The sequence below is a fragment of the Dromiciops gliroides genome, chromosome 4 (genome assembly GCF_019393635.1).
Source record: "Dromiciops gliroides isolate mDroGli1 chromosome 4, mDroGli1.pri, whole genome shotgun sequence".
Taxonomy (NCBI): Eukaryota; Metazoa; Chordata; class Mammalia; order Microbiotheria; family Microbiotheriidae; genus Dromiciops; species Dromiciops gliroides.
This window is the reverse complement of record NC_057864.1, coordinates 239,985,415-240,009,375: the sequence shown is the minus strand read 5'-3', so window position 1 is coordinate 240,009,375 and position 23,961 is coordinate 239,985,415. Positions and strand designations below refer to the sequence as shown.

General features: G+C 43.0%; 2 protein-coding genes across 3 annotated transcripts in view; one reads left to right on the top strand and one right to left on the bottom strand.

Annotated features, from left to right (window-relative positions):
• Positions 1-814: 814 nt before the first annotated feature.
• LOC122726132 (zinc finger protein 34-like) lies at positions 815-18,282 on the bottom strand. Of its 2 annotated transcripts, XM_043963660.1 has the most exons (5): positions 17,971-18,282; positions 17,288-17,358; positions 16,658-16,784; positions 11,193-11,309; positions 815-6,104 (listed from the first exon to the last, which is right to left on the bottom strand). In XM_043963660.1, the coding sequence occupies exons 2-5, from the start codon at positions 17,318-17,320 to the stop codon at positions 4,909-4,911; spliced, it is 1,473 nt and encodes a 490-aa protein (XP_043819595.1). In that variant the 5' UTR covers positions 17,321-17,358; positions 17,971-18,282; the 3' UTR covers positions 815-4,908. The 2 variants fall into 2 exon arrangements, with proteins under 2 accessions (XP_043819595.1, XP_043819596.1); XM_043963661.1 differs by lacking the exon at positions 17,288-17,358.
• Positions 17,319-23,961, top strand: part of LOC122754936 (putative olfactory receptor 2I1) — a 19,189-nt gene continuing 12,546 nt past the window's right edge. The window contains 4 exon segments of the mRNA XM_044003363.1: positions 17,319-17,324; positions 17,544-17,822; positions 17,950-18,059; positions 18,214-18,334. Of these exon segments, the coding sequence (XP_043859298.1) occupies positions 17,319-17,324; positions 17,544-17,822; positions 17,950-18,059; positions 18,214-18,334 (516 nt within the window).

Below are 23,961 nucleotides of genomic sequence, written 5' to 3'. Positions count from 1 at the left end.
GCACATATTTTTTTTTAAAGAGAAGGTATTCAAGGTATTGTTTCCTAGGAAGAGGGAAATGTATCTTATGGACACTATAACATTAAAGTCACTGAAAGAGGAAATTATGCAAAAGGTCTCTTCTTCCTGTGAAAATTCAATCAACAAGCATGTATTAAGTACTTGCTATGGGCCAAATACTATGCAAGGCACTATGTATACAAAGATATGTAGTTAATTTTCTAATTAATAAGATGTAAATATACCTCCTGGTTTTCCTAGGAATCAGGATAAGAATATGAAAATGATTCAAATTAAAAGTTTTAGTGAAGGGCAGCTGGGTGGCGCAGTGGATAAAGCACCGGCCCTGGATTCAGTAGTACCTGAGTTCACATCCGGCCTCAGACACTTGACACTTACTAGCTGTGTGACCCTGGGCAAGTCACTTAACCCTCAATGCCCCACCCAAAAAAAAAAAAAGAGACACATTTAAAAAGATGGAGAACAGACTTAAAACATTCTGTCAGAGGTAAAAGAACATGGTAAAGGAAGAGTAACATGAGGTAGGAGTTTCCATTTCTTTTGAGATCTCTATTTAGGAGCTGTATCCCACCTGCTCTTCTCCTATCCCTTGCCATACCATCATTGGTAGATGATCTTCCTTTGGGGACTGTGACTCATGACTCTTGAATTGTTTTGTCTCCAGAAAGAGGCAGGTAAAGCTTCCATTCACTAGAGACTGTAGCCATTCTGTTGGCACGGCTGCCACCAAATCTGAGCTCAAACCTAAGCCCTAGCTATGGCCCAAATGAAGTCAATCTAGGAGGCCAGAAGATTTTTAAATATTTTATTCAGTCCCAGCAAAATTAACAAATAAGCACATCTCAGGTAAGGGAGGGAAGGGAAACAGTGGCAGAGTTGGGGCAAGACCGACCAGAGAGACTCTCACAGAGAGCAAGAATCCACTTTCCCTATAAGCTATACACCTCCTCCCACCCCCTAAGTTTCTTTCCACTTCTTTCTGGCAAAACCCCCAATTAATAGAAATGGATTAAATGATCTCAATCTGAAAAGAACCTTAGACATCACCCTGACCAACCTCACTTTAAAAACAAGTAAACTGAATCCCACAGGTATTACCACAGATAATAAGCATCCAACTAATGATCTAAACCTAGATCCTCTGATCCTAACTTCTCAAGTCTTCTTAGAAGACTAAAAAAGATCACCTCTGGTGTCCTGTAAAATGGTCAGAAACTCCACATCCGGCCATTCATCCCTACATGCTATCTCTAAAGAGTCATTGAGGGGCAGCTAGATGGCGAAGTGGATAGAGCACCGGCCCTGGAGTCAGGAGTACCTGAGTTCAAATCTGGCCTCAGACACTTAACACTTACTAGCTGTGTGACCCTGGGCAAGTCACTTAACCCCAATTGCCTCACTAAAAAACAAAAAAAAACCAAACAAAAAAAAAGAGTCATTGATGGGGGCCAAGAGGCTGGAGACCAGGGCCATTTTTCTAAATAGGCAATCAATTCTGAGATGTGATGAACGGAACTCCAGCCATCAACCACAATGGCTACAAATGATAGCAGAATTTTACCATTATAGATTTATTCCATTGGAAATAAATTGCTCCAATGCATCCCTCCCTCCAGGAGAAAGAGAGCGCCCCAAAGGCAGGATTATTGTGGTTTTTGTCTCTGTGTCCCAGTATCTAGTGGGCTACCATTGCACACAGCAGGCACTTGATATGTAAATTGTTAAATTTGAAGGTCTTGAGTGTATTTTATTAAAAGAAAAATACTTCTGGGAGGGGCAAAAATTAACCCCTTTTTCAGCTTAAATCTTTCTGAGGAGAGTAGGTTGTTAGCTGGCTGAAACTGCAGACCTGGAGAAACAGAACAAGGAGAAGACAAGGAAAGGCAGGGCTCTAGGAGAATGAGGGACAGAAAGGGTTTGATGGGGGTATATCAAAAACAAATGGCTTAATTAACATTTTTGCCCGGCCTCTTGGAATCAAAGATTTACAATGGGGAAGGGCCCTTAGAGGTCAAAAGTACAAGTCTCTCATTTCATATGAGAAAACTGAGCAAAGAGATTAATTAAAATCTTCACCATAGGGGGGCAGCTAGGTGGCGCAGTGGATAAAGCACTGGCCCTGGATTCAGGACTCCCTGAGTTCAAATCCGGCCTCAGACACTTGACACTTAACTAGCTGTGTGACCCTGGGCAAGTCACTTGACCCTCATTGCCCTGCCTAAAAAAAAAAAAAAAATCTTCACCATGATCAGAGATGGTAACTCCAAGATGCCACATTCAAACCAAGTCTTCCTGACTACGTCCATTGCTCAGTGTACTACAGCACACTGACTCAAGGCAGTTATTTCAACTCTACTCTCGTTTCATAGTCTCTGCCTCTATCTTGTATACATATAAAAATATCAAGATACAAGCCTTGGCATCTCCATCACCTGCAGCCTACTTTTAAATAATTTGACACATTGTTCTTTTGGGTGCAATGGGACATGGGGTCATAGGACTAATGACCCAGCAAACCTGTTGTGAGGTGCGGTGCTGGGGAGGTGGGATGAAGTCCTGATCTTGACAAACTTCATCTAAAAATAAAAATGCAACAAAATGCAACTGCATTCATTAGGCTATTCCTAAATTTCTGTGGTACCAAGTCTGAGTAGAAATTTTAGCAGGAGAGAGTAATTAGATATTAAGATGAACTGTCTCTCATAGAGGGAAGAGTAAGTGGGTCAGACCTATCTCTCTTCCCAAACCAAAGATGCCTTCCTCCTGATGATTAGTAATATGCAGACATCCCACTGTGGCCAGTGGCACACAAACATGAAGACTGACACCCAGTTGTCTTTGGCATGTCCACAATCACTCTGTCTCTCTCTGTCTCTCTGAGAGATTCTGTAACTTCCACCTTCTAAAATGCAGCTTTCTTAGGTTGAGGTTAGAAAACAGGATCCTTCTACCAGCATCTTGCCTCATCCCCAATCCTCCCCAACTCTCTAGGTTTTAACTTTTCTGGGCATCTCTACCCTTCCCTTCATGAGGGACAATTCATCTTGATATCTTACCACTCTCTCTCTCTCTCTCTCTCTCCTGTTAAAATTTCTACCAGGATCTAGTACCACAGAAATTTAGAAATGATCAAATGAGTGCAGCTGCTAGAGAGAAAAATTAGATGCTGAGCCATCCTGTTTGCCCCAAGTTTCCTGTTGTTGATGTTTATCAGTCAAGAAAGTCAACAATGTCAAAGTAAGAATAGGAAGGATGTGTTTTGGAAGGGTTGTCAGGAAATCATAGAGTTCAGAACAGCCTTTTGGTGGTAAAATCTAATTTAGTTTTTTTGCAAGGCAATCATGGTTAAGTGATTTGCCCCGGGTCACACAGCTAGTAATTGTCAAGTGCCAGATTTGAACTCGGGTCCTCCTGACTCCAGGGCCGGTTGTTCTAACCACTGCATCACCTAGCTGCCCCTAAAATCTAATTTAATTTTAAATGATGTTAGTCAATTGCTTTCTCCCCCTCCTCTTCCCGCACCCTCTTTATCAGCCCTCTTAAAGATCATCCATAATGCCAGGCTGTCAAACTCCTCACAGCTCTTTGGTGTTAACTACATTTAGAAGAAAACCTGTGACCAGTTTGTAGGAGGAACATCTAAAACTAATTTGGATAGAGGAAGAATGTGCAATAGGGAATGAAAAACAGATTAACCACTAACATCAGTTAGAGAAACTTAAAAATAAATAAACGCTGAATGCCGAATATCTTCCTTCCCAGCCCTACATTACCTCTTGTCCTTTTACTCCACATTTTATTCTCTTAGCTATTCCCTTTAGAGTTGAGATCCCCACACACAAAAAAAAAACCCACAATTGAGCAATTCAGCATTTGCATTCTAATCACTGGGGCTACCTATATTTCTCCAGGGGAGGGTGACAGGTAAGAAGAACAAGCATCAAGGGCTTCAGCCACTGGATATTTCCTACTATCACCTTTGCCTTGACTGCTTTGCAAAACTGATTTCCACTAGTTGCCTCAGTTTTGCAAAGTTCTTCCCTAGGATGTATTCAACCTACTTTGCAGAAAACCAATTCAATCCTTCTAACTTCTCAATCTCTTTTGCAACTAGATGGTGCAATAAAGAATGCTGGATCTGGAATCAGGAAGACCTGAGTTCAAATTCAGCCCCAAACACTAGCATGTGACCCTGGGCAATTCATTTAACCTCTTTTCTGCTTCCTCAACTGTAAAATGAGAATAATAACAGCACTTACCACCTAGAATTGTTGTGAGGGTCAAATGAGATGACATTTGTACAGTACATAGAACAGTGCACAGCACATAGAAGGCACAATATAAATTCTTATTCCTTTCCCCCTTTTCCTGCATCCAATCTCTAATGCTCACATAAGCATATGACACAGATCATCGAGGCTTAAAGAGACCACTAAAATAATCTGGTAAAAACTCCTTCCTATTATAATGAGGAAACCAAGCTCCAATGAGAGGAAATTATTTACCTGAGGTCACAAGGCCAGTGCCAGAGCCAGAACTTAAACCCAGATCTCCTGATTTCCATGAGGGGGTTCTTTCTACTATTACCACTTTGAGAAACTCTTAAGATTCTGCTCAGGAAATAATGGGGTACAAGGATCAGCAAATAACCAATCCCCCATTTGGAGCAGGAAGCAGCTCCTGGAAGCCCTGCATAATGGGAATATCAAGAAATTTTTCCCTTCTCATTCTCTTGCCTTCACCCTAGAAGTCCCCCAAAAGGAGCCATTGAAGCTATTAGGCAGTAAACTATTGAGGGCAGAGACTGTCCTTTTTTCATCTTTGAATCTGTATTATCTCATAGGCAATTAATAAGTATCCACTACATTAAATGTGTGGGACAGGAGCTCAAGCTTCTCCCCCTAGCCTGGTAATCCCCTGGGAAGCTGCCCCTCTTACTACCCCCTTCTCCATCCCATGTAGCTTCTGGTGTGTGAGAAGATTGGTCCTCTGGCTGAAGTTCTTCCCACACACTCCGCAGGAATATGGCTTCTCACCAGTGTGGACTCGGCGGTGGGTAATGAGGTAGGAGCGGCTGCTGAAGCTCTTCTTGCAGTCACCGCAGCGATAAGGGCGCTCTCCAGTGTGCCCCCGCTGATGAATGATGAGGTGTGAGCTCTGGCTGAAGCTCTTCTCACAGTCTTGGCACTTATAGGGCTTCTCCCCTGTGTGCACTCGTTGGTGGGTAATGAGGTTAGCTCGATGGCTGAAGCACTTGGCACATTGGCTGCATTTGTAGGGCTTCTCACCTGTATGGATGCGCTGGTGCTTGATGAGGTCCGGACTGAGGCTGAAGCGTTTGCCACAGTCTCGACACTGGTAGGGCCTCTCACCAGTATGAACACGCTGGTGTGTGACCAGTGATGAGCTGCGGCTGAAGCCCCGGCCACAGTTCCCACAGCAGTAGGGCTTCTCGCCCGTGTGTGTGCGTTGGTGCGTGACCAAGTCCGAGTTGCGGCTGAAGCACTTGGGACACTCTGAACATCTGTAGGGCCTTTCACCAGTGTGTGTGCGCTTGTGGCGCGTGAAGTCAGAGCTGTGGCCAAAGCGCTTCCCACAGAGTGGACAGCTGAAAGGCCTCTCGCCACTGTGTATGCATTGGTGGCGGGTGTAGTCAGAGTTCCAGCTGAGCTGCTTGCTACACTGAGGGCACTGATAGGTTCGCTGGTAACTAGAAAAGTTGGAAAGTTGGAAATCTCTGCTGCTATGAGAGCACTTGGAGGGGTTGGGGAGGTCTGGGGTTGGCAGTGGAGTGAAGTCCACAGAACAAGGGATCAGCTCCTTGTTGTCTGATGCACACCAGTAGATAATTTGGGTCGGAGCAGCTCCAAAGGTCTTGTTCCCATCCAATGGAGCTCTGGAAAGTTGTCTTTCACAGGTTCCCACTTCTTCCAGGCCCTTCCAGACCCTGGGAGGAGTGCCTAGCTTGTCCTCTGCTGGAAAAAGTGAATTATCTGTCTGGGCTCTGGAAATATGTCCTTCAAGGGCCCCCACTTCTTCCAGGCCTTTCTGAAGCCTGGGAGGAGTCCATGGCTTGTCCCCTGCTGGTGAACATGAAAAAGAGTTAGAAAGGGGAAGGACTGTTTGTGAGCCATCTCCCTAATCATTGATCAGGACCCAGTGGGATGGGGCTTGCAACCTGAGGCCTGCCGGAACTCTCTGGTCAGCAGATTTTGTAGGTAGCTATTGGCATATGTTTAACCCCATTAAAATGTGAATTCCTTGAGAGCAGGGACCATGTTTTTGCATTTCTTAGTTTCCCCAGTATTTAGCCGTGTCAAGAACATACCGGGCACTTAATAAGTATTTGTTAGCTGACTCTACTCTGTTACATTGGGTTAAGTCACAGAATCTAGTTTTTTTTAAGGAAGAAATCATCCAACCAGCACAAAGTTGTTAGAAAATTAAAAAAGGATCAGATATTTAGAAGTAGAAGGGACCTTAGATATGATCAGGTCCAAATCTTTCATTTTATGGATGCAGAAACTGAGAACCTGAGTGGTTACGGTACTTTCTCACAGTGTGGCAGGATTTGAACCCAGGGCTTCCTGACTCCATGAAGCTGGGAAAACACTATGGAAAAAAAAATAAGAAGAAGGAAAGAATTGACCTAGATAATCCTAAATAAAAATCATTCTATTTTGGGGGGGTGGAGACAACAGGGCAATGAGGGTTAAGTGACCTGCCCACAGCTAATAAGTGCCAAGTGTCTAAGGCCAAATTTAAACTCAGGTCCTCCTGAATCCAGAGCTAGTGCTTTATCCACTGCGCCACCTAGCTTCCCCACAAAAATCATTCTTAAAGCCACTTCTGTGTGGTTCAGTCTAGATTCAAAGACAATTAGAGCTAAAAAGGACCTTAGAGATCGCCTGACCTAACTCATCTTACAATTGGGAAAATGGCTAATGAGGAAGTAAACTTGCCCATCGTTAACATGATTCAGTCACACAACTAAAACTCTCAGACTGTGATTTTTCCACTAAGCCCACTGCCTCGAGTATGTATCCCTAGATAATTCTGCTGCTTGACTTGCCAATTCTGGTGAGCTCTGACTGATCTAAGATCCTCTCAAGGTCTATAATCCTATGGTTCTAATACTAAACAAGGGTGCATTTCCAAAGTACCAAACAGTGATGAGAAAAAGAGGAGCACTGAGGAAAGGCAGAAGGGTACTCGGATGTCACCCAGACTAAGACTAAACAGTTGCCAAATAAAATAATGTTTAAAGTAGATAATTTGATAGAATTGGCTAAACTCTTCACATTATCAAGAGGTTCAACAATGCAGAAAAACCAAAGAAGGAACTTAGCCCAAATGTGTCTTTTCTCTGGGGAAGAAATGCCTTTTTCTCTTTGTCCATAAAGTTGGGCATGTGTAACACTCTGAGAACTCGAACTCAATTAATTCATGACAATAGTAACTGGAAAACTATTGAGTTTCCCCATGCAGCCTCTCCCACCCATTTAGGGATGAATGGTATCTCCTCTAAAATAAATGAAAAGCACAAAACTAAAAAAGATGGGCTTTCTTTCTCTCTAAATGTGCTATTTTTCCTGGAGGGAAATACAGTTGGCAATAGTAACTGTGAAAAAAATTTGAAGTAACTATGTTTGATAGGCCTCAGTTCTCAAACATATAAAGAACTGAGTCAAATTTGTTCAAATAAGAGCCATTCCCCAACCGATAGATGATCAAAAGACATGAAGTGTTCAGATGAAATACTCAAAACCACCTATAGCCATATGAAAAAAATGCTCTAACTCATTATTAATTGGAGAGATTCAGGCCGAAACAATTCTGAGTACTACCTTATACCTACTGGATGGGATAATAGGACAGTAGAGGAAAAGGACAAATATAGTAGGGGATATGGGGAAAATGAGACATTAATACACTCTTTTTTTTTTTTTTTTTGCGGGGCAATAGGGGTTAAGTGACTTGCCCAGGGTCACACAGCTAGCATTGATACACTCTTGGTAAAATTGTAAACTGATTCAAACATTCTGTAGAGCAATTTGGAACTATGGCCAAAGGGTTATAAAACCATGCATACTCTTTGACCTAGTAATTTCACTACTAGGTTGGTATCCAAAGAGATTTAAAAAAAAAAAGTTGAATATGAAATTGGGGAGATGCCCATCAATTGGGGAATGACTGAACAAATTGTGGGATGAGATTACGATGGAACACTACTGTGCTATAAGAAATGATAAGCTGATGCTCATTCTCATGCTATCAGAAAAACCTGGAAAGACTTACATGAGCTGCTGCAAAGTGAAATGTACTGTATACAAAATAACAACAATATTGTAAGATGATCTGCTATAAATGACAGTTATTTTCAGCAATGCAATGATCCAAGACAACTCTGAAGGACTAATGAAAAAATGCAATCCATCTACAAAGAAAGAACTGATGGTATCTGAATACAGATTGAAGCATAATGTTTTGCTAGTTCCTTTTTCTAAAGTTTTTGTCTGTTTTCCTTTACAACCTGACTAATAAGGAAATGTTTTGCATGACTACACACATATAACTTATATTGAATTGTTTGAATTCTTATGGGGGGGGGAGGGAGGGAGGAAGAGAATGTGGAGCATAAAGTCTTAAAAATCAATGTTAGAGGGGGCGGCTAGGTGGTGCAGTGGATAAAGCACCGGCCCTGGATTCAGGAGTACCTGAGTTCAAATCCGGCCTCAGACACTTGACACTTACTAGCTGTGTGACCCTGGGCAAGTCACTTAACCCCCATTGCCCCGCAAAAAAACCAAACAAACAAACAAAAAAAAAATCAATGTTGAAATTTGTCTTTACATGTAATTTAGGAAAAAAATAAAATAAAATTCTAAATAAACTTGCTATCTTTCCTGGATCATGCCCTCCGTTTCCTATGTATGGGGAAGAGTAAGGAGGTGAAATGGGGGAGTTAAGTGTTTTGTTTTGTTTTTGCTGCTATGGTGAAAAAGAGAGAAATTATGTCCAATAGAGCTAGAAGTAAACTTATGTAAGTAAATTTTATGGATGAGGGAACAGAGATAAAACGTCTCACCCAGAGTAACACAGTAGATAAGCCTAAAAATCCCCAAATTCTTAGTTTAGTACCCCTTCTAAAATACCAGTCTACCTCCTGAACACAAGTGGTACTGAAACCAACAAAGAATTTAAGAAAGAATAAAGAGGGGGCAGCTAGGTGGCACAGTGGACAGAGCACCGGCCCTGGATTCAGGAGGACCTGAGTTCAAATCCATCCTTGGATACTTGACACTTACTAGCTGTGTGACCCTGGGCAAGTCACTTAACCCTCATTGCCCTGCAAAAAAAAAAAAAAAAAATGAATAAAGAGTAGTTTAAATTTGAACTTGAGACAAGATTTACCATAGAGAATCAAACATTCCCTAAGGTGCTCTAACAACTATTTTTTATGGACCGATAGAATCCTAGCCCTTGAATAAAGCTTAGAAACCATTCTCTCAGTCTACTTAATTTATAAATAAGGAAACTAAAATTCAGAAAGATCAGGCAGCCAGAATCTATTTTGGTTTGTTTTTGAGATGGAATTTCCCCTTCTTGCTCAGACCTGAAGTTAAGGGGCTACTCGTACTACTAATTGGCCCAGGGAATTGGATCTGTCTGTTTCTGACCTGGGCTAGTTCATCCCTCCTTAGACAACATGGTGTCCCATCTTCCACCCCATTCCAATGACCCATAACACTGATGCAAAATAGTGAGAACTCCCCATGGGCACAGCTCCCTGCAGTTCAGAGCTCCCAAGATTAAGAAATCTACCAGTTCCAGCCTCCCTGGTGGATGGGATCCCAGAAGTACACCACGCTCAGCTCAGAGACAGAACCTGAACCAGCCTATTAAGGCATCCAATCTAATGAGGTTTTTTTACATTATAACATTATCACATTTCCATATGACAGCTAAGTGGTGCAGTCTAAGAGGGCTGGGTCTAGAATCAGGAAGAGCTGAGCTCAAATCTCTCCTCAGACATTAGCCCATGTAACCCAGGGCAAGTCATTTAAACTCTGGCAGGCTCTGTTTCCTCATCTGTAAAATGAAGATAACATCACCTGCCTGCCAGGGTGAAGGTAAGTAAAGAGAAAATTAGACAATATTTGTAAAGGATTTTTGCAAACCTTAAAGCAATATATAAATGCTAGCTAATGTTACTACTGGGCTGGCTCTAGATGAAACCCCCCAAACATCTCCATCACCAACCTGCCTTTGGGACCCCTGTTCCTTTAGATGTGGTCAGGAAATGCTTTCATTAGAAATATTCAAGGCTTGATAACAAAGATGGAGCTAGTCTGAAGTCACTATTAAAATGTAACTCATTCCCTTGATAGGAGAAATGTGGACACTGTACATGAAACTCCTCTTCCACATATTTATTAGGCTAGATCAATTTGCCAAAGCAACTTAATCATCTCTCTTAAAAGAGAGAATAAGGGGCAGCTAGGTGGCGCAGTGGATAGAGCACCAGCCCTGGAGTAAGGAGTACCTGAGTTCAAATCTGACCTCAGACACTTAACACTTACTAGCTGTGTGACCCTGGGCAAGTCACTTAATCCCAATTGCCTCACTTTAAAAAAAAAAAGAGAGAGAGAATATAAGATGAAGGAAAAGGAAGCTTCACTTGGCTGTGGGGAAAAGAGAGACCACAGGCAGCCACAGGACCACAGATGTAGAGCTGGACAGAGCTTAGAGTTCATTGAAACCAACTTCCTCATTTGGCAGCTGAGGCAGGCAAACACATCAAGAGAGGAGAAGTCATTGGCCCATGGTCACACAGCTTGGTCAAGATGATATCCAAACTCAGGATCTCTGATCCCCAGATCCAGTATCCTTTCCACTACACCAGGCTGCTTCCCAGGTAGGACGAGCAGCACTGGTCATTGAGACAGGTAAGGACAAACCCAGAACAAAACCCGGTCCAAGATGTTTTTCTGGCAGGGGGTGTCAGATAATACTATCACCTCCCCTTCATAATTGTGATCAAAGCAAAAGTAAACAGGCTATATGACTAAGGGAAAAATTTATTTTTTCTCACCCACAGCCTTTTCTTCTGGAGCATGAACCCTCCCTCCCCAAGTTCTTATCCTCCTTTCTGCTACCAGTCTCCTCACCTATGCAGAAGAATAGGATCCTTCTCCTTTCTGAAGATCCCAGGCCATCAGGTAGCCACGGTTCCTCACCTCGTTCTAGGCATAAGATGAGCTCTGGTTTGGGAAAGGGAAATCCTACTTCAGAAGAAAGAGAATCAGATCAGGGACCAAACTCATCATTCAACTTTGCTTCACCCCCCACCCCCCCACCCCCGCCTCCCCACCCCCCACCCCTCTGACCTCTGAAAGCTCAAACTCAGGCAATTTTCCAACCTAGGCTCTCCTCCATCTCAGAATCTCCACATCCTCCCCACCCCTACTCCATACACATATGATTTACTCAGCCCCTCTTCCTCCTCAAAAACACTTAATGGCTCCTCAGTGCTTACAATTCAAAGCTTTAGCTCACTAGGAAAGGAAGAGAATTTAGATGTCATCCTGTCCAAACCCCTCATTTTGTAGGTGAGGAAACTGAAGGTCAGGTAGGATCAAGCTCAAACTTCTAAGCCTGATAGTCAGAGGCCCCCTGAAACATACCCCAACCTTACTTTTGCAGGCTTTTCTCCTCTACCTCCCTATCTGAACCTTCCAGTCTGGCAAAACTGTACCACCTCCTGTTCCTGCAAAAATGTGGGTGGAGATTTTCCAACTCAAAAATCTTTGTAGGCATTATTCTCCCCACATGAATTATCCTCCCTATACCCTATCTGTTTACCTGAATTCTTCAAGGCCCGGATCAATTTATGGGCAATTTCTTTGCCCATACAAATACATGGCACCCCTAAAACATATCTAGACCAGGTTAAGAATCCCTATTATCTAGACCAGATTAAGAACTCCAATCTAGACTATAAAAATAACATAGCATAAATTATTCACTTCCCCAAGACTATAAATTCCAGGAAGACAGGGATTACATCTTATACTACTATCCCCTTGGCACAGTGCCTTGCAATTAAGAAATATTTAATGACTGTTGATAGAAGTTGGGATTGTTTGGGAGAGAGCCCCAACCTCTGAGAAGAGTGTCCTGGAAGACAACTGTCATGTTATCCTATAAACTGTTCCTTGGTGTCTGAAAGACAACACTAGACTGAATGGACCATGAGCTTGACCTAGTGTGGCACTAAGTCTTATTACTGGCACCCAAAGTCATCAACCATCTCAATGTATACTGTTTCCCTAACCTACCACCCTCCCATTCCTCCCATCAGCACTTAGCAACTATTACAAGACTCTGGAAAGAATCTGCAAAGGGAAGAAACATAACTCTGGCTTTATTCTCCTCTCTAATTTCAAACCATGAGTAAATCACTTCAACTCTCTATTGTCCTGTAAAGTCCCTAGCCCTGGATTACTCCTACCTTCCACCCACTCTTGTGCTGCTGGAGGAAGTCACAAAATCTTGCTGATGGGGCCGCTACAAATTTGTTATCCAGGCCCTCATTGCAATATGGCAATCCTAATCCTCATTAACTTATTTTTCTATCCCACTCACCACAATGGCTGTTTCAATCTTTCTCTTTTCCCCTCAAGTCAAACACAGGACCCCCCTCTCATCACCCTCTCAGCGAATGACCTCACCTCATACTTCACCAAAGAGGCCATGTGACCCACATTCCCTCATGTTCCCACCTCCTCACATCACTGACCTTTGTCCCTCAATATCTCTTCTTTTAGCCTCTGATAAAGAGGTGGTCATTCTCCTTGCCAAGGCCAATACCTCTACATGCCTTTCTCTTCCACTTACTTCAACACAATGTCCCTATCATCATCATCTCTCCCTGTCATTCTTTCTCCATCAATCTCACCCCTCTCTGTCAATCTTCTCAGTTAATACCTCCTGGTCAGTCTCTCTACTGGTTCCTTCCCTGCTGCTTACATGCTGTCTACCATCCTTTAAAAAAAAAAACCTCACTAGACCCTACCATCCCCACTATCAGTTTTGTATTTCTTCTCTTCTCATTTAAACTCTTTGAGAAAGTCTTCTGCACTGGCTGTTCTCACTTCTTCTCCAACTCTTCTTTAAACCTTCTATAATCTGGTATCTGAGATCATTCAACTGAAGCTGCTCTCTCCAAAATCATCAATAATATCTTAATTCCCTAATTCCATGGATTTTTTTCTCAATTCTCATCCTTTTTTCACAACATTTGACAAAGCTGACTATTTTCTCCTCAAACAAAATCTGAGTTTTCATAACACTGCTCTAACATCAAGCTCCTACCTGTCCAAATGATACTCAGACTCCTTTGCTCAATCTCCATCTGTGTCATACCCATTAACTATGATTGTACCCCAGAGCTCTCTTCTGCACTCCCTGTCTCTTCTATTCTTATTCTTTCTCTCTCCCTAGGTAATCTCAGCAGCACCTAGGGCTCTTATCATCTCTATGATAACTGATAATGATCCCAGCTCTAGGTATTCAGCCCCTTATCGCCAAACTGTCTAGTCAACATTTCACACTGGATGTCTTGAAGACATCTCAAATTCAACATATCTAAAACAGAACTCATTATTTTTCCTTCAAAACCTACCCTTCTTCCAAATTTCCTTATTGCTATGAACAGCACCCAATCTGATAGGTATAAAATGATATCTCAAGGTTATTTTAAGTTGCATTTCTCTAATCAATAATGATTTAGAGCATTTTTTCATATAACTATAAATTGTCTTGATTTCTTCATCAGAAAACTGCCTGTTCATATCCGTTGACCATTTATCAAATAAGTAATGACTCATATGCTTGTAGATTTGACAAAGTTCTTTACATATTTGAGATGTGAGACCTTGATTTGAGAAAATGTCTATAAAAATTTTTTTCCAATTGTAGTGACAAAGAACTGGAAATTGCGGGGATGCCTATCAACTGGGGAATGGGTGAAAAGGTTGTGATATATGATTGTGATGGAATACTACTGTGCTATAAGAAATGATGAGCTAGGGGGCAGCTAGATGGCGCAGTGGGTAAAGCACTGGCCCTAGATTCAGGAGTACCTGAGTTCAAATCAGACACTTGACGCTTACTAGCTGTGTGACCCTGAGCAAGTCACTTAACCCCCAATCCCCCGTGCCAAAAAAAAATAATGAGTTCATTGATTGTAGAAAAACATGAATCCACTTGCATGAAATAATAGAGCTAAATGAGCAGAACAAAAAGAACACAGTACATAGTAACAGCAACATTGTTTTAAGAAAAACTTTGAGCAATTAAGTCATTTTGACTATTATAAATACCCAAATTAACTACAAAGGATATGAAGGAAGACACTGTCAGTTCAGAGAAAGAAATGATAGATAGAAGTATGTATAGAATGATTTTACAAATATATACATATTTTTTTTTCTAATGGTAGCCATGGGGGAGGGGAAAGGGGGAAGGGAAAGAAAGAAAAAAGAAAGTTACATGATAATTTCATTATGTATTTATGAGAAATAGCAAGTTGTATATAATATATTTGCAGTTTTGTGTACAATCTTTTTTTTATTCTACCATGTTATGGAAATACTTGTGTTATTTCATAAATTAAAAATAAAATGATACACACAAAAAAGGGGCAAAAAGTACCCCTGCTCTCAGTTAACTCACATCCGATTGGAGAAACAATCATGAAGATAAATAGGTACATACAGGATAACACAGAGTACATAGAAGGTAATCAGAGTGGGAGGCACTAGCAGCTGAGGAAACAGGTAAAAGTTTCCTATAGGGACTGGGATTTGGCTTGAATCTTGAAGAATGTCAGGGAAACTAATAGATGGAAATGTGAAGGGAAGCACTGCAGCCATTGAGAAGAGCCAGAGCAGGGAGATGAAGGGTCATGTTTGAGGAAGAAAAAGTAAACCAGTGTAGCTAGATTATAGCGTTCATGGAGAAGAATTAAATGTAAGAAGAAGGGAAAGGTAGGAAAGGAACAGGTGTAAAGAGCTTCGAGGGCAAAATCCAGGACTTTATATTTGATCCAGAAGGTCAATAGAGAGCCACTAAGTTGATGAAGAGGTAGAAGAAGGGTGACAGATAGACCTATGTTTCAAGAAAAATTACTTTGGCAGCTGAGTGAAAGATGGAATGAAGCTGAGGAGAAATTTAAAGCAGAGAGCCCAGTTAGCAAAAATTGATCAACGCTGAAGCTGGTCTTTGAAAGGGCCAGGCTACATATCCTAGTCTCCTTAAATGGAGATTATGAAGAGAAAAGAAAAAGAGGGACGATGGTACAGTTGAGAGAGTCCTAAGCCTGAAGTCAGAAAATATGGATTCTAGATCAATCTCTGCCACTTACTGGTTGTGCAGCTACGGGTACCTTAGCCTCTCTGAGCCACAGTTTCCTCTTCTATAAAATGTGGATAATATTTGCATGAACTCATATGTCATAAGAACAAGGAATCCAGAAGTATGAATAATTATTAAATGGTTGAAGGAAAAATAGAAAAAGAAATAGAAGAGGGTGGAGAGGAGAAATAAGAGAGTGAGACAAAGAGATAAAAGAGAAGAGGTAAAAATGTTAAAGGAGTTAAATCCCTAGTTCTTCTTGACTTCATTGGTTGGTTAATGTCCAGAGTAACCTTGGACAAGTCACTTAAATCTATATGTAATCACAACACCAAAGATTTAGAATTTGAAAGGTCCTTGGAAACCATCTAGTACAATCCAATCATTTTGCAAATGAGAAAAACAAAGCCCAGAGTAGTTAAATTACTTGACCAGGGTGGTTACAAAGGCTGTGACAGAGTCAGAATTTGAACACAAGTCACAGAACTCTCTGACTCCAAATTAAACTTTTTTTTTAACCATACCAATCCAACTTTATACCAACTGATCAGGGAACAATTTTACTACTGTCTTTATATACCCAGTGCTAGGCACAGTGCCTGACACATAGTAAGAGCTAAATAAATGCTTATAGAATTAAATTGATGCTTTGAAATGTTTGTTTTATCTCCCCACTTAACCCCTATTGGTAAAATGAGGGAATTCAATGGGGGATCTCTGATCTCTCTTCCTATGATCTGAATTTGCTTCTGGGTAAACAGATTTTCTGACTTAGGGCCAGCACTTGGGATGTTCCAGTCTTCTAAGGACAGAGATGAAGGGGGAAGGGAAGAGGAAAAGGAAATAAAGAGGAAGGAGAAAGAGGGAAGGGAAGAGATGGCCATGGGTCAGAAGGATGGAGAAGGTCACTATTGCTGAAGAGCCAGTGCTTCAGAATCATCTGGCTAAGGCTATCTGGATACCAGATAAATTATGGAGCTTAGCTGCTTAAACTAGATTCCTAGGGAAAGAAACATGAGACTAATATTGACTTCAATGGGCTTAAGCTCATCCATAGGGTTTTTAAAGTGCTCTGCACAATATATTGCATACAGTTCTTCACTCCCTGTCCAATTATCCATTCACCTGGGAGGAAAATGTCAGGGAGCAGGGTACCTACAGGAAGTTAATGGAGGATCAGGATTTCTAAGCCGTGGCAGGAGAAATGAAGCCTCACCCACAGATGCCAGGTTCCTGTAGTTTTCCCACATAACATCCTTGTAGAGTGTTCTCTGAGAACAGTCCAGGTGCTTCCATTCCTCCTGGGAGAAAATGACTGCCACATCCTCAAAGGTGAGCAGCCCCTGAAACAGCCAAGAGAGGAAAAGATAGGGATGGGGAGGCAAAGGAGGAGGGTAGAGTGACTCACACAAGTAGATAACCATGAGAAACAGACCAAAGAGGGGGAAGGGGCCGATGAGAATAAAAATGAGAAGGAAAGAGCATAAAGACAGACACAGAGATGAAGGAGAAGAGCCATGTTTTTAACTTATTTGCCTTTATCCACCACAGGGAGCAGTACTTTGCACTCAAGTATGCGTGTATAAATGAATGTATGAATCTGGACGCCCAAGAAATCTTCCCCTCACTTAATGCTAAGATTCTGGGCCATGTGGGTCTGGGCCTGAGAAGGTGTGAAGGAAAGTGAGCTGAGGAAGTGGAAGGAGAATTTCTCCTCAAACACACACACAATCACCCCCCTCCCCCCTACACCCCACCCCTAACACACCCAGGATGGAATAAAGGAGTGGAGGGGGAGGGGACCAAAGGAAAGTAAAGGGGGAGGAGTGAGGGGTCCACATCTCACCTGAGCCCCATTTGGAGGGCATCTGGATACCATGGCTGTTTGTAGGGAATGGAGCTGAGATGAAGGTCAAGCTAGGGAGGAGGAGACTGAGCCATCAGAGAGGACTCCCCATCCTACTCCAACCTCCTTATCACGCCCCACACCCCAGGAGCCCAAGGAAACCCCTCCCACTTTCATACTTCCCCAAATCCCACCCCCCATCTCCCCTCCAAGGTGTCATCAGCCCACACTCCACTGCTGGCTGTTCTCCCCGCAGGCTCCAGCCTCCTCTCGGGGGCATCCCCCCCCCCCTTTACTGCCTTCCTCCCCCATCGCACTCCCAGAGTACCCAGTCTTTGAAAACGTCCCCGGGCCCTTCTCCCTTGAACCCCGCCCCCACACTTCAGCCCACAGTGAGATGAAAATCAGTGGAAAGAGGGTGGGCCAGACAAGAGGAGAAATGTTTGAATTAAACTGGAGGACGGGGTGGGGGAAGAAAGCTGATGACTGGAGAGGCACAGGAGGGAAAGCTGGGGCCAGGTCTGCGGGTGGGAAGGTGAGCTGTCCGTCAGCCTAGAGCTGGTCTAGCCTTGGGGGAGCAATCAGTCCTTCCTTCCTCGCCGCTTCCCCTCCCTTCCCTACGCTCGTGTCCCCCATTCCCTCCCCGTGCCCTTCCTCATCAGCTGGACCCCCGCTCCTCTCACCTTTTCTGGACAGGGCTTGTCCTCTGGGTGCCCTATGGCACTGGTAGGCAGGAAGCCGGGAGGAGGCGGGCACAATGGGGTCAGAAGCCGTACCAGCCAAGGCCAGGAAGGAACCAGGGAGGGGGGCACGGGAAAGAGGGCAGCTAAGAGACAAAGGCCCCCGCCCGGCCTGGCCCAGTAACCAGGAGGGCAGGGATGCGTGTACGGGTCAGGCGGGTCTGTGGGCTGCGGCGTCCTTTCTAGGGATCACAGATGGATCTCGGTGCCCTTAACTCCTTCGCGTCTGGCCAGCAGAAAGCGCCTAGGATCCCGAGTGGGGTGGGGGGGGGGTGGGGGGAAGTTCCGAGGCCGAGGGGAGCTGGAGGTAAAGGGGAGGAGCCGGGGGAGGGGGAAGGGGGCGGGGAGGAGTAAGGAGAGCTAGGAAAGGACACGTGGGAGAGGAGGGGAGGGGAGGGGCGTCCTGGGAGAGGAGGAGGGGTTGAAGAAGGAAGGTAGGAGGAGCTGACCTGGCCGCCACGTGCTTTGGGAACTACCTGAAAGGATCTGGAGCTTAACTCGTAGTTAGTGGGCAGACAACTGGACTGGGAGTGTTAGCATGGGAGGAATCTTACAGAAACTCAGTTCTCCTCCTTTAAAGGGTGCTCCTTTTCTTCTAGCTGCGTTCCCCGTTTCTTCTTCTTTGACCCTGTCCCTTCCAAGTCAACAAATATTTGTGCCTACTATATATTCTAAATGGCTTTCTTCATATTGCAGAGCTACCCACCCCCTACACTTGGTGCCTTTGTCTCTTCCTCCCTTGTTCTTTCTCCAACTTCACCTTGAGGCCTCCTCCAACCCTTCTCACCCCCTTGAATTCCCCTTCCCTCTCTGTTCCCTAACCTCCCTTAATTCCCTTTTCTTTCTCCAGCCTCTTTTTTTTTTAAGTGAGGCAATTGGGGTTAAGTGACTTGCCCAGGGTCACACAGCTAGTAAGTGTTAAGTGTCCGAGGCCCGATTTGAACCCAAGTACTCCTGACTCCAGGGCCGGTGTTTTATCCACTACACCACCTAGCTGCCCCTCCCCAAACTCTTTTTAAACTCTCAAGCTCCTAGCCTCTTAAACTGTGGTTCTCAACCCTATGGGGTGGAGTAACTGAATTACGAAAAAAATTGGCAATAGTAAAAGGTTATGTATACCTATATAACTATATACCCTGCGGCTGGTAAAAATTGTTTTCGGTTGAAAAGGAGCAGCGAGTAGGAAAAGTTTAAGAAGCCCTGGGCTAGAGCAGATTCACAATCAGATTCACTCTACCTAGTGAGCCTCACCTTCAGTAAGGATATTTCAGGATAGGGAGCGCTGAGTCCTCAGGGCCAGATAAATATGGAAGTCTCTTGCTGAAGCTCTTGCAGGTATCATCGTAGTACAGACAATAAATAGTGAGCCTGCCAAGACCAAGTCCGCACCACTTTCTTTCTACCTCATTTTCTCTTACAACCAACACCCACTAGCCCTGCAGCACCTCTTAAGCTTTCTGCTCTGTGGAGCCTCTGCACCCAATCAGAGTCCACAGCCAAATGATAGCACCAAACTCACAAGCAGGCTTTACTGTTTTTTCAGTACAGTGAATTTTCCCCAATGAGTGATTCTCTACACTCTAATCTCACGGAGTCCATGAGCATGCTCTTTACAAAATTCTCTGATCCTAAAAGATGTACTAGGGCCAGAGAGGAATTAAGAGGGATAGAATTTGAGATCAGAGGTTGGGGAGGGAGGCATAGGGAGAGGGGAATGCTTTTCCCTCAGATAGTGTGAAGAGATAATTGGCAGGCAGAAATTAGTTGTCGGTGAAGTTGTAGAAAGCCTTATTTGGGGTGAAAATTTATTGAGGTGACCAATAAGTTCCCTTTTATATCTAATGTTCCATGATTATGATTGAAGTTCTTTAACTGTCAGCTCTCCCATCCAAAAAGAGATCTTTGACATCTTCATTTATCTTCCCTTGGTTCCCATCCCATCTGGTGGCTGTCTGGTCAACTGTACATTCTTCTTCACCTCCAACTAATACAGTCAGGTCGTGTTATTCCTTCTCAGCTTCTGCAGAGTTTATCCCTCTCCTTCCTGTCTCCCATAAAATCTATATGTTGTGTGCCTTAAAGGAAAAAGCTGCTGCACTAAGACACACACACACACACACACACACACACACACACACACACACACACACACACCCCTCCCTTCGACCTGTATTTGTCTTAGGGATTCCTCAATCCTTATGTCACTGTAAAAGGTACTAGAGGTGATTCATTGAAGTAAAACATGAGGTACCTGTCTTAAAGGATTGAGCCAGGTGGGTGGTGGGTCTGGTTCTTAGGTATTCCTCAGTAAAGAATTATACTCTTGGGGCAGTTAGGTGGCGCAGTGGATAGAGCACTGGCCCTGGATTCAGGAGGACCTGAGTTCAAATCCAGCCTCAGACACTTGATACTTACTAGCTGTATGACCCTGGGCAAGTCACTTAACCCCAATTGCCTCACCAAAAAAAAAAAAGAGAGAGAGTAAATAAAAGAGATAAAAGTAAAATATTGCATTTGGGTTAAAAAAAGTAATTTAAAAAAAGAGAATTATACTCTTGCACACAGTCCAATCAATCAGAATTAAAGTAATCTTTATTTGGTGCTAGGGAAAGTAACCAAGAGCAAAGTCAAAGAGCCTCTTGGGGAGGAAAAAAAGTTCTAAAGCATTTCCTGTAAAGACAGAAGGAAGGGCAAAGCTTTTATAGAGGATAGATGGGGGTGAAACTGAAACAGTTGGTATCACATTTCCTGAGCTCTGGGGTCCAGAGGGACTTTTGATATGATAATCCTGATCTCTGGGATTGTTTCTATCTCCCGGCTCCAGCCAGGTAGTAGACACACCTAGTTAACATTTGGCTTCCTGCTATCCTGTGGTCTGGTAGATTAATCATTTTTCACAGGAAGAACTTCCCAGGCCCTGCTTTTTGCTTGATTTTGTTTCTCACAGGAAAAACCTCTTCTGATTGATTTTAGGCCCATCAGGATCTTGCATTTCTAGTTGTTGAGATCACATACAAAAAGATCATTAATGACACAAAATCAGTCAACGAGCATTTGTTAAGTGCCTACTATGTGCTATGTGCCAAGCACTGTGCTAAGCTCTGCGTATTTCCAAAAAAAATGGCAAAAAGAGCCCCTGCCCTTGTATGAGTGCATTTGTAAATGAGTACACTAACTACCTTGCCTTGCTTGAGCTCCCTAATTATCCAGGTAACTGAGAAGAGCTGTATGAGGACCAGCTATATTGATTAAGGAGCATAATTGCTTGACAACCCTTTGCGGTGACAGAGAATAAAACTAGCTGGACATGAGGAAAATAAGTAACTCTGAAGTCAATTAAGCTCATATCACCTTTGAAGCAGATCCTGAGCCATTTGGTTGTAGTAGTTTATAGACCTTCAAGAGATATTCCTTATCTGATTGCTGCAGGTTATGAGACTATGAATATATCCAGTTTATGGTCTTTTTCTGGAGACAGGCTTCTCTTCAAGGCACTTCCCTACTTTGGTTATGGGACTTTCAGAATTATCCTGATTTTTGAAAGATCTCCTTATCAAGACATCTCCTAATCAAGCCTTGAACAATGAACTGCTTATCAGCAAGGATGCTTTCTGATTTGTGTATCAAAGGCCACCTCCTGGACCCCTGGAATTCCTCACTCCTCCTCCCCTTAGGAATGGGGACTATGGAACCATTCCTTTCTAAACCTACCTTTCCCTCCAATATTCCTTATCTACCTTTGTTTAAAATATATATAAGCCCACACAATCTATTAACTTCATGTCCTATTCAGCATAGGCTGGATAATACCCATGCAGTATGTTAATTTTTTTCTTCCCTGCTTAATAAAGACCTTTCTTTAATTTTGCAAACATTGTCTCTCTCTGGTTTCCTTCCCTTTTGGGAAGAAAGGACTTAAATCTCAAGAACTGGCCTTAGCATTCTGTTGTCTTCCCTTTTGGGGAAAGAAAGATAAAAATTCCATCAAAAGAGTGTTTGCCTCAGTTTACACCCTCAAGGAACTCACAATCTAATGGAATAGAAAACATGAAAGCAATTATATACAAATCAAATAAATATATGATAAGCTTGTAGAGAATCACAGAAGTAAGTGTTATAGGGAAATAGATGGGGGTTTGGGATAGGGGATAGGGGTTTGGGTTAGGGGTTCTTAGGAATTCCTCTTTAATGAATTACACTCTCTTGCACACAAATCCAATTAGAATAAAATAATAGTCTATTTAGGATACTAGGGAAAGGAAACCAAGAGAGAAATCCTAGGACTTCTCATGGGGAGAAGGCATAGCCCAGAGGCATGGCTCTGAGATACCTATCTCTCAAGCAGGAGACGGGCAGATACTTTTATAGAGGACTGATGGGGGTGATCATCTGACTGTGGGAAGTTCCCTTATTGAGGGAGGACCATCCCCCACTGGTAGTGGCTGGGGGAGTTGGGTGAGGGGTGGCTGTGGATCTCTCAAGCCATCTCTCTCCTCCTCACACCACAAAGGCAGCAGCCACACCTAATCTTATCTCCCCAGGGGTGGGGGAGACTGGAATGAAGGATGGTGGTCCTAGAGCTAGCTCAGTCCAGATCCCGTGCCACTTATCTCTTTAGGTGTGTTTGTCCTTTGGTTTGGTTTCTCAAGAAGAAGGTTCTTTGATTTACCCCAGAGAACTTCTGGAGTACTAGGCCCATAACATAAGGAACCACATCAATGAAGATTGGGAAAGGTTTCTTACAGAAGGTAGGATTTTAACTAAAATTTGCAGGAAACTAGGGAAACCAGGAGAGGATTCCCTGAACTAAGGACATTGAAAATATAGAGTCAAAATGAAATGTTGCATTTTAGGAACAGCAAGGAGGCCAATGTCACTGTGATTACAAAGTATGTGGAGAAAGGTATAAGAAGATGGGAGGGGGCAGCTAGGTGGTGCAGTGGATAAAGCACCAGCCCTGGATTCAGGAGTACCTGAGTTCAAATCCAGCCTCAGACACTTGACACTTACTAGCTGTATAACCCTGGGCAAGTCATTTAACCCCCATTGCCCCGCAAAAAAAAAAATTGGAAAGGGCAGTCAGTCAATATACATTTTTTTTTTAACCAGATGACAGCTAGTGAAAATGTCTAGAGTCAATAAATGGAGTGTCTTTCTTGTTCAAGGAACAGTAGAGAGGCCAGTGTGAGTGGATTGTAGAAATGGGAGAGGAGGTGGGGTTAAGACTGGAAAAATGATGTAGGAGGCAAAAAAGGGGTTAATAGAAAAACCTAAGATCCAAGCTCTAATTCAGATATTAGCTCCAAAAGGGAGTCAGACCCCAGTTAATGGATAACTTACAAGTCAGGATACTAGGTTCTTTTACCCATAGTGATCAGCACCCATAATGGGACCATAAAGGGTCAGGTCATATATAAGACACAAGACAAGAGTATAGAAATTCTAATGAAAAATGTAAACTAGTCATGGGAATCAGAAAGAGACATGTGCAGAAAAGGCCAAATTTGTCCCCAGATTCACCTTATGACATGTAAACCCCCAAAACACACCTCCACTGAAAAAGGTACCTGCCTCAGGGGTTGGCTTAGGACCCGAGAAACTCCAAATTAGGATAAGCCCTCCCTTGTACCTCCCCAAGGTGGAGATTATTACAATGAGACTGATAATCAATTTATCTATACTATAAATATAACTTTCCTTTCACTATTCGTGTTGTGTTTTGGGGGTTTACACGTCATAAGGTGAATCTGGGGACAAATTTGGCCTTTTCTGCACATGTCTCTTTCTGATTCCCATGGCGAGTTTACATTTTTCATTAGAATTTCTATACTCTTGTGTCTTATAGTTATATGACCTGACCCTTTATGGTTCCATTATGGGTGCTAATCACTGTGGGTAAAAGAACCTAGTTTCCTGACTTGTAAATTATCCATT